Source organism: Diabrotica undecimpunctata, chromosome 8 (assembly GCF_040954645.1).
Source record: "Diabrotica undecimpunctata isolate CICGRU chromosome 8, icDiaUnde3, whole genome shotgun sequence".
NCBI classification, from domain to species: domain Eukaryota; kingdom Metazoa; phylum Arthropoda; class Insecta; order Coleoptera; family Chrysomelidae; genus Diabrotica; species Diabrotica undecimpunctata.
The window spans coordinates 118,273,612-118,288,693 of record NC_092810.1 but is presented as its reverse complement, the minus strand read 5'-3'; the positions used below and the strand labels follow the sequence as shown (position 1 = coordinate 118,288,693).

Here is a 15,082-nt window from a genome sequence, read left to right as displayed (position 1 = left end):
GTACGGGTTTTGCTCCAAACTATGCGTTGGTATTTTTGAAGGAAAGAAATGCCATAAACTCAATTTCTACAAAAATGGTCTTTGATCGGTTTTTGCACCAAACCCTTCAATTTTGCTTGTCATCGTGAGTCGTTCATTCTGGCTACATAGCCTGCCCAGTTTCATTTCAGTTCAGTTATGCGTTCCACAACATCAGCAATTCCCGCAACATCACTCCCCCGTTTCATTCGTCTCTGTGCCACTCTCAATTTCGAAGCTATAGTGTTTGTTAGAGTCATAGTTTCGTATTTGGACTATTAAAGCTTAAAATATTAAAAATATTTATTGTTTAAATTTTATTATTTTTTTGCAAATTGGTATTTTCTATTTTTCTTTAATAAAGTTTTTTCTTTACTTTATTAATAATTTGAATTCATTAAAAATCACATATTTCTTTTAATATCGAATATAGGTTATATTTCACTTTTTCAAAAACCATGGTAACTATAATTATAAAGTAAAGTCGTTTTACCCTGTCGTATTTCGGATTAACGCCCAAAAAATAATTTATGACTTTAGTTACAGCCACTCTGTTATGCTTTCCCTTTTCTACCTGCTTTGTGGTACCGAACCGCCTACTGGTTGGCTGTAGTACTTGAGGATAAATCAGCGCTACTAAAACAATTTTTTTATAAATCGTGAAAAAACGCAAAATGAATGCTTTGTGATAATTTATTGAAAAAACTTTTATAATTTTATTTCAAATAAAATTGTCTCGAGGAGTGCATCCATTCCTTGCGGTCGCATAACTGGATAATTTTAGTTGTTATATTTGCAAAAATAGTAAACAGTCTGCGGAGTCGAGGCTCTCCATTGACCGGAATCATCGGCCAATGACCGACGCGCCCTGCCACCGAGGCCCTGCCCCCTCGTGTATATTTTCAGAGAGCTCCGAAAAATCTCGCTATTGGTATTCAACAATCGCCAGTTTTCAATAGTGACAATGGATAACGTACAAGAAAACGATAGAACACCTAAATATAAGTTTTCATCTCCAAGTGAGCGTCGAATTGTGTTGAAAGTGGAAAATTATTTTACTTTAGAAAAAATTAACATGGGACCAATTACATCAGTACTGGCAGTTCAAAAAAGGACAAGTGCAGCTTGTGGAATTTCAGAACGGACCTTGCAAAGAGTTCGCAAAATGAGTGAGGAGGAATTAAGTAAGGAAGATAAAAGGATTCGTTTGCATCCGAAAACCGTCGACTTACCACAAGATATTAAAATCTCAATCAGAAATATCATTTATGACATGTACAAAGCAAAAGAACATGTTACAAGAAAGACACTTATTCAAAAAATAAAGAACAGAGAACTTTGTGATATGGGTTTGACCAATTTATCAAAAGTATTAAAAGCTATGGGTTTTAGATACAAAAAAAACCAATAGTAGTAAAATGTTATGCGAGCTGTCCAATGTTGTTGGAAAAAGGTGGACATTTATAAGAAACTATTTAAAAAACAGGAATTCCGAATTTGCCAGACAATTTGTGTTTCTTAACGAAACATGGATTTTTGCGAAAGGAAATAATACCAAATCATCCTGGCAAGATGATTCTACCAAATGCTATTCGAGTACTAGTGCGAGTAATGGCAAAAGATATATTATATTGCATGCAGGAAATACAGAAGGTTTTATACCCAATGCTAGTCTTATATTTTCTTCGACAAAAAAACTGATGATTACCACGGAAATATGGACGCCGATATTTATTGGTTTGAGGAAAAATTATTAAAAAATCTGAAAAATCGGTCATTAATAGTCTTAGACAATGCATCGTATCACACCAGAGAGGAGGAAAAGTTTCTCACAAGCAGCTGGAAAAAAGAAGACTTAAGAAAGTGGCTGTCGGAGAAAAATATAGAACACGAACATCTAGTTTTAAAAGCTGAATTATTAAATAAGTGCAAAGAAGACATTACTGAGAAAAAATTTGTCGTTGACCAAATGACACTAAAATATGGTCATGAGGTCCTAAGACTACCACCATATCACTGCCAGTACAATCCAATTGAATTGGTGTGGGGCATCACTAAAAACTACTATGATAAACATGCATGTAAGACCACCGACGAAGCCAGCGTTTTACAACTCTGGCAAGATGCACTAAACCAAGTCAATGAGGAACAATGGCGGAAATGTATTGAGCATACTGAAAAAAGATTTTAGTCATATGAAATAGAACAAGTTATTGATGAAGTAAGATCTTTTTTTTTTCTTTTTTCTTGAAGAATTATTCGTAATGATGAAGATTCAGATAAATCGGATAGCGAGTCAGTGATGATACCTGTCCATAGATTAAGACGTAGATAAAAAAATTAACACAAAAGGGTAACAACCACCAAAAAAAAAACAAAAAAAAAATAAAACAAAAACCGCATGTAGCAGAGAGCCGGAGGCACGCAAAGCACAAAAAGCACAAAAGAGCACAAGGAGCACAAAAAAATTAGATTAGCAAGTAAGGTAGATTAAGGACATGACTGGACGAATGACTGGTATAAGACGACGGATGAAAGGATTTGATGCTTGCTCGCTCTCGACTGCACTTGGTGCAGAAAAGGGAAAGCAAGTATCGGCACACACAACTATCATTAGTCTTTGTTTTATATAGATATATATTTTTATAGATATATTTATAAAATATATAAAAATTAAAATATAATACAAAATTTTGAACACCCAGTATTAACATTGGCAAATTTTTTTATGCTTAAATAAAAATAGAGTTTAGTACACGCTAAAAAAGAATTTTTATTTTTTCAGCATAAATATTAACCATAATATTAATTTTTGAAATTGCATGTGTAATATGAAAAATTTTTCAAAAACTTAAAATATTTTAAAAACGGCTATTTTTTCGAGAATTGTATCTCAATAAAAATCGATTCAGAATTTTATGTAACAAAAAGCACAGTTTCTATTTAAAATAAGAAACTTAATGGCGACTTCCGGTACAACCGGAAGTGCTAGAAGAATGCAAATATTTAAAAAATGAAGAATGCTTTGCATAACCCATTATTCCAAGTTTCCAGAAACCAGTGACGACCAGAACTTTGAAAACTTTTAACCAACATGTTGCGTGAATGACCCTGTATATTTCATACTCAATGTTTATCAATTTACATTATGATATTCAATTATTACAAAACATAATACAAAGTTATTTTATTAAAAAAATCCCTAATGTCGTATTATCAAATTAAGAAAACCGTACATTTTTAATTTGAGAACCGCTGACTACCTGAGGCAAATCTGAACAGACACTTTTATTACTTATGCGACAGGCTAAAATGATCCTACTATAGCACTTTATGTTGAAACTAATACGACAACGTCCTATTTTGTAAAATGTCGGAATCTCACACAGTAGTCAAGGCGTTAATTTTTTTTTTTGCCAATAAATGTTTTATGGTACTGGTATCTGCTAAATATTTTATTGTTTCGTTATTTTAAATATTTAATTATATTGTAAACATAAATTGTTTTAGGTTTATTCAGAGGAGCTATTCAAGAAAGCGGAAGCTCTATATCCTATTATAACTTTGTACCTAGCCCTAGTGTTTACGCATATAAATTGGCTCAAATTCTTGATAACTCAATTAATCCGCAATCAACAAATACATCAGAACTATTGGATTTTCTCAAAAAAGCAGAAGTTACCGATATAATAACAGCATCAGTGCAGGTAATTTTTAACCCTTCGTTAGGCACGTGGTAAACTGAGATACGTTTGATAACATGGTCTACAATTTCAGATCATTTTATTTATATTATTGAACATAATTTCCATAGTTTCAATAATAATACTGCATTAGGTATAGTTGTTGAACTATTGTTAATGATACAGACCAATTTTTATAACAAAAAGGTTTACTTATTTCTTTACTAGGTAGTAAAAACTCTACTGCATGTATTTTAAACAATTTTAAGAACCATTCATATTTTAAAATTATTTTGTTTAAATAAGAACGTTTGTGTACATTATGTTGTAATAACGTTGTGTATAACTCTGAAAAAAAAAAAGAATTCTTGTTCGTAACGAGACTTACAAGAAAATCATCCAAAATCTCATAAATAAAAATACTGTACCTCTGGGGAACCTGTAACCCTAAAGAGCGCGTCCCCAGGTGGCGAATAGGGGAATGCCCTCACCGGCCTGTTTGCAGCTAGGCCGGCGGGTAGGTGGGAAATAAAATACCACCCGCGGACCAACAGGTGGGGTAGATAGGACTCCTAAGCCGTAGAGAAGGCAACTTATCTAAGAGAAGGATACTCTGATTTAAAACCCTGGTCCTCCAAGTTGGGGGTTGAGGCATCGGGCCAACTCCTCGATACTCGGAAAAAATGATCAGAGGTTAAAAATTTCAGCAAAAAGCCTTGGAATTCGGACGGATTAAACTATAAACGAAATTCGCAAATAAAATGAATTATGAATTTGGGTGCTTGGAACATACAAGGAACAAGGACAAAACAGGAGGAGGTCTTCCGTGAACTGAGTAAAATGAAACTAGAAATCTGTGTATTAACTGAAGTAAAGAAAAAAGAAAGAAAAAATAAAAAGATAAACGAATACCTGCATTTCTATAGTGGCGTAGAAAAGAGCGAACGAGCTAAAAGGGGAGTGTCTATAGGAATACATCAGAAATTGAAAAAATATATTAAATCATGGCAAGTAATAGATGAAAGAATTATCCTCATGGAAATTAAGCAAAATGGCCATGAAATAGTGGTAATTGGAACATATGCACCGACGGATGACTCAAGGGTTGACAGCAAGGAAGAGTACTTTAACAAGTTAACAACTGTTCTAGCCACAATTAATAAGAAGAAAGAAATTTGGATCTTAGGTGATCTTAATGCAAGAACTGGAAAGAGCTCCAACAGTGAAATAATAGGGAGATATGGAGAAGACATTCTGAACGACAATGGTCAAAGATTAATAGATTTTTGCGAGGCACATTCTTTGAAAATATTAAATGGTTTCTTCCCCAATAAGAATATACACAAATTTACATGGACGCAGCCTACCAGGAATTTAAAATCAATAATTGACTATTTCATTTAGCGTAAAGATTATAAACTAAAAACTAAGGACCTGAAGATGTTTAGAGGGCCAGAATGTGGAAGTGGCCACCATATGATTATTGCAAAAGTAATGCATTTAAGAGAGAACAATCAAGTCACAAAAATGATGAAGTAACAGACATAGGAACAACCATAGAAAACATAAAATATAACCTGAAAATCTTTAAACAAGATTCGACAAAGTTCTTATATAAAATTAGAATAGCTCAGAAAATAAAAAATATAGAAACAAAGGACTTAGACCCTGAAAGTCTGTATGAGGTAATTAAAAAATATATTCATGAAGCGGCAAATGAAGCACTGGGAAAAGTTGAAAATCGGAAAAAAGGAAAACCTGAATGGTTGTCAACGGAACTAGAAGAGAAAGTTCTCAAGAAAAAACAAGCATATCACATATGGCTTCAATCCAAAGATCCTCAAGACAGAGAAATATACGCTAAATGGAATAAAGAAGTTAAAAAAGACGTGGATAAGGCGAAAAATATAAACTGGGAGGCTAAGTGTAATGAACTGGACCGATTTATGGGTGGAACAAAAGTGGCACAAGCTTGGAAAACATTAAAGCAGTTTAGGAAAAATGAGAAAAATGAAGACAACATTTCTCTCATAAAGTTAAATAAATGGAAAGAATATTATACGAAACTGCTGAAAGAGGATAGAGTAGAGTACAGATGGGAGAAGATAAGGGAATTAATAGACAACAGAGACGAAAGACAGGAAATCCCTTTAATAACATTATCTGAATTGACGGAAACCTTAAAAGAGGTTAAAAACGGAAAAGAGCTGGTTAAATATGGGCCGACTGCACTTTTAGAATTAATAGTAGACCTTTTCAATAAATGTATGTGTGGAGACCAGGAAATTCCTAAAGATTGGAATAAATCTTATATAAGCTCCATATATAAGAGAGGGAATAAAAGAGACTGTTCCAATTATAGAGGTATTAGTGTGACGAGTTCTGTGAGCCAGTTGTACGGCAAAATATTAAAGAAGAGTGTTGAAAGACAGATACAAGATATTGAAGAACAAAGCGGCTTTCGTACCGGGAGATCCTGCCTTGATAATATATTTATCCTACGACAAATAATTGAAAAGCGTGTCAAAAGAAGTAGAGAGACCCATTTGGTATTTATAGACCTTGAGAAAGCATATGATAGTGTCCCGTTAAAGAAAATGTTTGAGGTCGACGAAAAGTCCGGATTGGATTCGACGTATATCCGAGCGATATATAAATTGTACGAAAATGCAGTTAGTTGTGTAAAAATTGGAACCAGAACCTCAAATGAATTTAAAGTCACTAAATGCCTAAAGCAAGGATGCTGTTTGTCACCTATACTCTTTAAAATATACGTCCAAGAAACATTGAGGAATTGGAGAAATAAATGTAGATTTATGGGCATCGAAGTGGGACAAGAAACTCTGTATACATCGTTGTTTGCAGATGATCAGGTGGTGGTTGCAACCGATGAGGAAGATATAAATTATATGAATCAAAAATTATTTGAAGAATATGGGGGCTTACTGTAAACATAAGAAAAACAGAATATTTAAAAATTGGAGGAAATACAACAGATCTGAGGCTTCAAAACGCAGTCATAAAAGGCTGCAACCAGTATAAATATCTAGGAAGCATCATATCAGCAGATGGCAGAGTTAAGATAGATGTACAAAACCGAATAACCCAAGGGAAAAAATGCATCCGAATACTGAATTCATTACTGCGGTCTAATAAAATAAAGATGCATACCAAACTTCGCGTATACAGAGCAATTGTAGAACCAATTACCACATATGGTGCCGAATGTTGGACGATGACAAAGAATGAACGAGATAAAGTAGACGTTGTGGAAATGGATTATCTTAGAAGGTCATGTCGAGTATCGAGAATGGAAAGAATCAGGAATGAGGAAATACGAAACCGTACAGGAATTAGAGATACTCTTTCAGATAGAATACAAGGAAGGCAATTACAATGGTATGGTCACGTGATGAGAATGAAGGAGGAGCGGTGGCCAAAGAAAGTCTTAATGTATGTTCCGCCAGAAAGAAGGAAAAGGAGAAGACCACCAAATTCCTGGAGAAGAGAAATTACAAAAACAATGCAATCTAGAGGCTTAGAAGAGGGAGATTGGAGAGATAGGAAAAGATGGAGGCTGAAATGCGGGAAGCGGCAATCGCCGTAGGACCCCCGTTATATGATGATGATGAAAAATACTGTAAAAAAATGTATGAGTTCGAGACTACAGAAAATATTAGTTAGTAAAACAATCATTGCAGGTCTCCTTCATGTGGTTTTTTCATGCAAACTCTCCGCAATTAACGCAAGACTTTCTGGAAGATTGGTTCAAATTTCGAAGGACAAACATAGCAACGTCCAACATATTTCTTTAGTTGTATAGAGGATGAGGGGGACTATTTTCTATGCCTTGCATAGCTAGATTGAGCTCCTTGGCAACCTAGGAACTGTTAATCTAACTTTAATTTGTGGTCGGATTAATTCCCAAGCACACTTCTTAAGTCACTGCGTTTTATTTTCTGTTGGGGATGATTAGCGTTATACACACAGGGGACGTTTATGGCAGAAATATTCAATAAATTATAAAACACAACCATTGGTCAACGGCGTGTATTTTTTGTGATAATATCATTGACACATTTGATCTACGTTGGTGTTATTATAATTAGTTATCATAACTGGATTTCTACCATCTCTTTCTTCTTCTTCCTTCTTTTTGTATGTAGGCTTTAAAGCCTGTTTCTTCTTCAATATTAGCCTTCTAAATTTTTTAAATTATCGCGCCATATTTTTCTTGGTCTACCAAGACTTCTTCGTTCATTTGGTGACTTATTTTGTGCTATTCGTACTATTCTATCCTCTGCCATTCTACTAATGGGTTCGTTCCACTTCTGTTTCCGTTTTGTTACTTATCCATTTATGTCTTCTATATTACATGTTCTTCCTATGTTTTTCTTCTCTCCCTTTCCAACAGACTTTTCCCTGATATTCGTCGGTGTATTTTTACCTCTGTTGTTTTTAGTAGTCATCTCGTTTTAAATCTGTCAGATCTTGTCTCTGGTATGTATGTAAATATAGGTCTAATTGCTTCTTTATAGATTCTTGTTTTTGTGTCTTGTCTTAGGTATTTGTTCTTCCAGATTGTGTCATTAAGAGATCCCTCCACTTTACTTGCTTTTAAGCTTTGTTGTCGTACTTCTTCTTTAACATCTCCCTAACTAGTTATATCTATTATAGTTTATTCGTCTTCCGGGTTTGGACCGTGTCATTTGTGAGTGACCCAAAAGTGGGTTCATCTCGACGTTTCGCTACAATTGTATGGTAGCAACCAGAGGCGAATACTAACTACCAAGATGGGCTTTTGGTCACAGTAACTCAACTACTTAACGCAGCCAGAGGTGAAAACCAAATGCCAGGACAGGGATTCACGTCCAACAGCTCAGAACACTAACGCGTCGAGAGGCGGGGAGTGAATCCGACGATTACTCCGCTACCGCTCTATTTATAGTCGCGGTGACCTGTCGTGTCGGGACGTATCGGCACACTCCGTGGCGCGAACGTCAAGAAGCGCGCGCTGGCCAATCATGTGGCTGCATCGTGGTAGCGGGACCGGACGGCGGCTCTAGACTGAGATTCCAGATGGGAGACAAGTAGTATCCTTCCTCTCGATTGATATTATGTGGATTTTTTCGGATCTCTAGAGATTCGCGGATTTTCCTGGAATAAAAGAAGGGGCTCTTAGAAATAATATGGGTTTTTTCGAACAATATGGAATGACCGGTTTTTTGGCAGTGTTCTGCAACTGCAGAATGGGAGAAAAGACCTGATCGAATGCATCTTTGATGCTCTTGAATCTCCTACGGGTAAAACTCCTATGAGTTTTAAAAACTCGAAGATTCTAAATTTGTCGTCCTAGGGTGTAAAGGGGGATGTAGATGTCGGTGTGTAATATTTTGAATTGTGGACTTGGAGTAACCGTTGGCGACAAGGGTTTTTTGCAGATGGCCAAGTTCTTCTCTAAGGTTGTCAGGTTCAGAAATCGAAATGGCCCGATGGATGAGAGAGTTGATCACAGAATTCTTTTGGGCAGGATGGTGGTGTGATGAAGCATGTAGGTAACGATTCGTGTGAGTCTTTTTTCTATAAACAGAGTGACCCAATCGGCCATTGGGCTTGGAGGTGACTAACACATCGAGAAAGGGAAGGGACCGATTATTTTCTACTTCCATTGGAAATTTTATACTCGGATGTTGTGAGTTAAGATGATCTAGGAAGGGAGAAAGGGTATGTTGACCATGGGGCTAGATGATAAATGTATCATCAACGTAGCGGAACCAGACTTTTGGTTTTAAGGGGTAAGATTCTAGGGCTATGGACTATGGACTTCTTAACATCATCGGAAAGACCGGATTGTTTGATGGCATGGGAAATTTCGCGTTCGACTCTAGGAGTGGGGTCTCGAGAAATTGTATTATAACAGGATGTATCCCTAAGTAAGTCGTTTACTTTCTCTATGTAGGAAGGAGTATCCAGGATGACTGTGGCATTACCTTTGTCTGCAGGAAGGATTATTATCTCAGAAAGAGAACGGAGATTTTTGAGAGCTATGAATTCCTCACGAGATATATTGGAAGTAGGGATTTTGGCTGTATCAAGACATTTAGCGACGTCAAAGCGGATACGGTCGGCTGGAATTTTGGGAATTGTGCCAACGGTTACTCCAAGTCCACAATTCAAAATATTACACACCGACATCTACATCCCCCTTTACACCCTAGGACGACAAATTCAGAATCTTCGGGTAATACTCCTGTGGCTTTTCTTCCTTATATTCGAAGTGTCACTGATAGGATTGGCAAAATTCTTCGCAAAGAAGGTATCAGGACTACTTTTCGACCACCCAAGAAAATCTCACAATATCTACCCTCTCCTAAGGACCCATTACCGCCCCTATCTTCCTGTGGTGTCTATTCTATTCCTTGTTCATGTTGACAAGTGTATATTGGCGAAACTGGTCGTTCCGTAAAAACTCGGATTCAAGAGCATCAAAGATGCATTCGATCAGGTCTTTTCTCCCATTCTGCAGTTGCAGAACACTGCCAAGAAACCGGTCATTCCATATTGTTCGAAAAAACCCATATTATTTCTAAGAGCCCCTTCTTTTATTCCAGGAAAATCCGCGAATCTCTAGAGATCCGAAAAAATCCATATAATATCAATCGAGAGGAAGGATACTACTTGTTTCCCATCTGGAATCTCAGTCTAGAGCCGCCGTCCGGTCCCGCTACCACGATGCAGCCACATGATTGGCCAGCGCGCGCTTCTTGACGTTCGCGCCACGGAGTGTGCCGATACGTCCCGACACGACAGGTCACCGCGACTATAAATAGAGCGGTAGCGGTAAATGTTTATTTTATTCATGCATCCTCTACATCTATCAATGGTGAATAAATCTTCTTCTTTTTTGTTACTAAACAAAAAAGAATTTTTAAACGAAATTTTATTTTTGACAATATAATTGTCAAAGGTAAACATTTTAAGTTGGTATTTATGACATTGAGGTTTATTTGTAATTGGTTGCTACTTTAAACTATTTATAAATTCAATTATTTTTTTCTTAAGAAAAAATGTTTTCAAAATTATTAAAATTTCAGGGAAGAATTTATTAGATAAGGGGATTTCAGTATTAATTCCTTTTGACATGTATTTGCAGCAATTTTTATTAACGAAACTAATTTTATTTGGTGAGTTAACAAAAAATTTTTTTTCTTTATAGTTCAACTTTGTAAGATATTTTGTCTTTTTCAGCAGCTCTTGATAAGAATTGTAAACACAATTGAAAGCTCGAGATATTAAATAGTTAACCAATAGCCCCTTTTATTGACTCCAACCCATCAAAAACATTTATATATTTTTTCCAAACGAGTCACAAGTACTTCTTTTTTCTTACTCTTATACATATATATATATATATATATATATATATATATATATATATATATATATATATTATATATATATATATATATATATATATATATATATATATATATATATATATATATATATGTATACATATATATACATCATATATATACATATATAAACAATATTATTTTTAATATTAGAAATATAAATATTTAACAGTAAAGGTTTATTATTAAATTTGTCAAAAAATCAAGCCAGAAGTATTTTTAGAAAATTGATGAGTTATTTATCAGAGCAGATCAATTACTCTACAGAGTTTTTAAATAGTCTAAATTAATTCAAAATAGCATCACATCGCCATTAAATCAAACTTGGTATGATCCTTATTATCCCTATTGATAAGAAAAACGCTCCTTGATAGACCTATTGGTCAAAGAAGAAGAGGAAGACCCAGAACAAGATTCCTAGATAACATAGACCAAGATATGAGAAATATGGAAAGACGTGCTTGGCGGAGGAAGGCGATGTATAGGGACGACTGGAGAAAAATTCTTGGGGAGGCTAGGACCCACACAGGGTTGTAAAGCCAAAATGATGATGATGATGATCCTTATTGTAATAACAAACTTATTATACCTAGCTATTTTGGAACTCTATAATCTCTATAATAGATTTCTGTCCATGAGAGACGAGGTTTTAATTTAAGCTTGGTCGTGAGTTTTCTGTTAAACAAACTTTAGCTGTTTTAATTTTTATGAAATTAAATTTCTAGGTTTCTCCTTTGGCTACAGGAGGAATGCTACTCAGTGATCTGATATGGGCTCCCACATTGGAAAAAAATTGCACTGCAGAACCTTTTCTCTCTAAACCTATGCACGAAGCGTTTATTAATGGAGATTTTAATCGAGTTCCTCTCTTAATTGGTTTTAATTCTGAAGAGATGCTGTATTTTACACCGTGTAAGTTTTTTTATAATCTCACTTAATAACTTAACTACATTAATTAATAGAGGGAAGCCTCACTTTAAGCACAGCTATATTTTGGGTTTTTTTTTGTTTCATTTTTATGGCCTTGGAATAGACAATTTACAAGACTATTGTGTAATTTGTATTTACAGATCTACAATCAAAGTTACTAATACTAATTAATACTAAACACTAATTAATATCAAAACATTAATTTTTTTCACATAAACCTTAACCTAAAGAGGTTTAGTCTCTCTTTGTGTGTATGTTTGATTATAATATATAATTTTTATTTCAATTTATGAACTCATTTTTTTTTCTCTTTTGTCTTTAATCGTATTAATTTGTTTGTTGCTTTTAATCATTTTTCGTATCGTATAGTTAATTACAATATTGGTAAAGGTAGCAGACTGCTAACAAGTTTATTCTCAATTCTATGGTTAGTATATTACTTTTATTTATTGTTAAACAAGATATTGTAAGTAGTGAAGATTTGCTTTTCGATGTGATATCAAATTCTGATTTTGATCAAATTATTTTTAGTTTACATATAGTATACGAAAATTCATATATTAAACAAAGAGATATACATTTAAATAAATTTAATATTCTATTAGAACAAAACAGTATACATACTTTTATTTATATTTACAGTTTGCATCTAACCTAAAAATACAATTGAAGATTTCTATCTTTAAGATCTAAGAGAAAATTAATTCATTTAGGTGAAATAGGAAGCAAGCGTTTAGTTTTCTCAAGTTGAAGCAAGTTTAATCATCCCGCAAACTCTGTAAAATTTTAGCCCTCACAGAGCTTCGCCAGTGACAAACAAATACTTAGAAGAGTTATACTACGCTTTCTAATTGGCATATCTAGGGCAAGTCATGGTTTTCGTATGATCCTTTACCTTCTCATAAACAAATTAATAGCTTGTGTGTTTTGTCTATCCACTAATCCTTCACTTCTAAGCACAGATATAATTTTCTCGCTTTCTAAAACCTTCGAAAATCAAGAAACTCCCTTTCACCAGAGTCGGTCCTAAATCCTAAAATATAATTGGAGCTAAGCTCGCATGATCCAAAAAAATTCCCTCTTTAGAGAAAATTTAAACTCTGATACGAATTTTGAAAACTATTACTTTGTTTGGGTACCAGTCTTTGAGTTAAGCAGGTCAACCTGGCGGTAGGGTAGACCGGGAACAATTGAAACAGCCGCCATATTGGTAGTATTCCGTGATTAAAACCGCGCGCGCTTGTAGCAAACGCAGCGCCTCTAGGAGCCCGGTGTCTCTATCAGTCAGCCATTGATGAGCGTTTGCATTACATGCGTACATTCTCGTTAGCGTGATTTACCGCTACCGAAGTAAACTTTTGCACTGAACAACAAACAGTTACGCAACATATCGGAACGTAAGTATGCAGCTTCGACTATTTTTGTAGTTAAATTGGCATTTCTTCTTTAGGGAGGCCAGTTTAAATTATTACTATTGTCCTAGAGTGAAAAGATATTTAAGTGTTTACGAAAAATGTCTCGTGGGGACGATTGAAACATGTTTCAATTGTCCCCAGAGTAGTCTTTTATGTTATTTGTTATTGTACGTTGTTGTAGAGTATCCAGTGGTTAACACTTTAGGGCGTTATTAATACCCCCCTCAAATTCATGTGAGATAACGTAGATTAAATTGTAGAAAAAATTTGGAAAAATTGTCAACGTAGTTTGTGCACGAGCACGAGTGAGAAAAACGGAAAGGGGTTTAAAACCCGTTTTGGTTTATGAAGAAGCCTATAAAGAGGTTACTGACAATAACACGTCCATGAGATCAGCTGCAGCTAAATTTGATCTACACTACGTGTCATTAAGTAGATTTATCAAAAAAAAGAAAAAAGCAATTGAGCAAGGATTTGTTACTCCAGTCACAATGGGTTATCATTGCGTGAGACGAGTATTTGACATAGACCAGGAAAAAAGCATTGCTGGATACATAATCAAAGAGGCACATATATTTTACGGGTAACCACCTAAAGAAATTCGGAAATTGGCCTTTCAATTGGCCGTGAAATATTCGTTGAACATGCCTGATACCTGGAGACAAAATGCTATGGCAGGAGAGGATTGGTTCTCTGGATTTATGAAACGCAATCCAGAACTTTCAATCTGCTGCGCTCAAGCCACAAGTCTTTCCAGAGCAACCAGTTTTAATGTAACGAACGTAAAACTTTTTTATGATAACCTGGCTAATGTAATAGATAAGTACAAATTTGAACCAAAAGATATATATAATATTGATGAAACGGAGGTAACGACGGTTCAAAAACCTAGTAAAGTTGTTGCCGAAAAGGGGACAAGACAGGTGGGAGCACTTACATCCGGAGAGAGGGGAACATTGGTAACCATAGCTTTAGCCGTCAATGCTATCGGTAACAGTATACCGCCCATTTTTATTTTTTTACGAAAAAGATACAAGGATCACTTAGTCCGTGACGGTCCAGTGGGGTGTATTGGAGCGGGAAACGCGAGCGGGTGGATGCAAGAGGAAGAGTTCTTGGTATACCTTAATCATTTTCAAAAGCATACTAACGCTTCAACCGAAAATAAAGTATTGCTTTTACTTGATAACCACCAGTCGCACATAAGTATACGCTGCTTGGATTTGTGTAAAACAAATGGCATTGTCGTCTTGTCATTTCCCCCGCACTGTTCGCATAAGTTGCAACCTCTGGATCGTTCTATCTACGGTCACTTCAAAAAGGCTTTCAATTCAAGTTGCGATTCTTGGATGAGAAATAATCCAGGAAAAACGATGACAATTTACGACATACCCAGCATAGCTAAATTATCTCTACCGTTGGCCCTCACGCAAACAAATATTATAGTTGGATTTGCTTGCACAGGCATATATCCCTTTAACAGAGACATATTTACGGAACTAGATTTTGCACCTTCATATGTCGTCACGGATAGACCAGCTCTTAATAACACGACACCATATGCCACTGACGTTCTTCAAGAAGCACCTAGTGAAGATCCTCTACATACTAAGAGAGCTGA

General features: G+C 35.3%; 1 protein-coding gene across 1 annotated transcript in view; it reads left to right on the top strand.

Moving 5' to 3' along the window:
- LOC140447910 (carboxylic ester hydrolase-like) overlaps positions 1–15,082 on the top strand; it is a 148,304-nt gene that overhangs the window by 64,890 nt on the left and 68,332 nt on the right. Inside the window, exons 6-7 of the mRNA XM_072540833.1 lie at positions 3,529–3,725; positions 11,842–12,028. Coding sequence (XP_072396934.1) covers positions 3,529–3,725; positions 11,842–12,028 — 384 coding nt within the window. The remainder of the gene's footprint in view (positions 1–3,528; positions 3,726–11,841; positions 12,029–15,082) is intronic.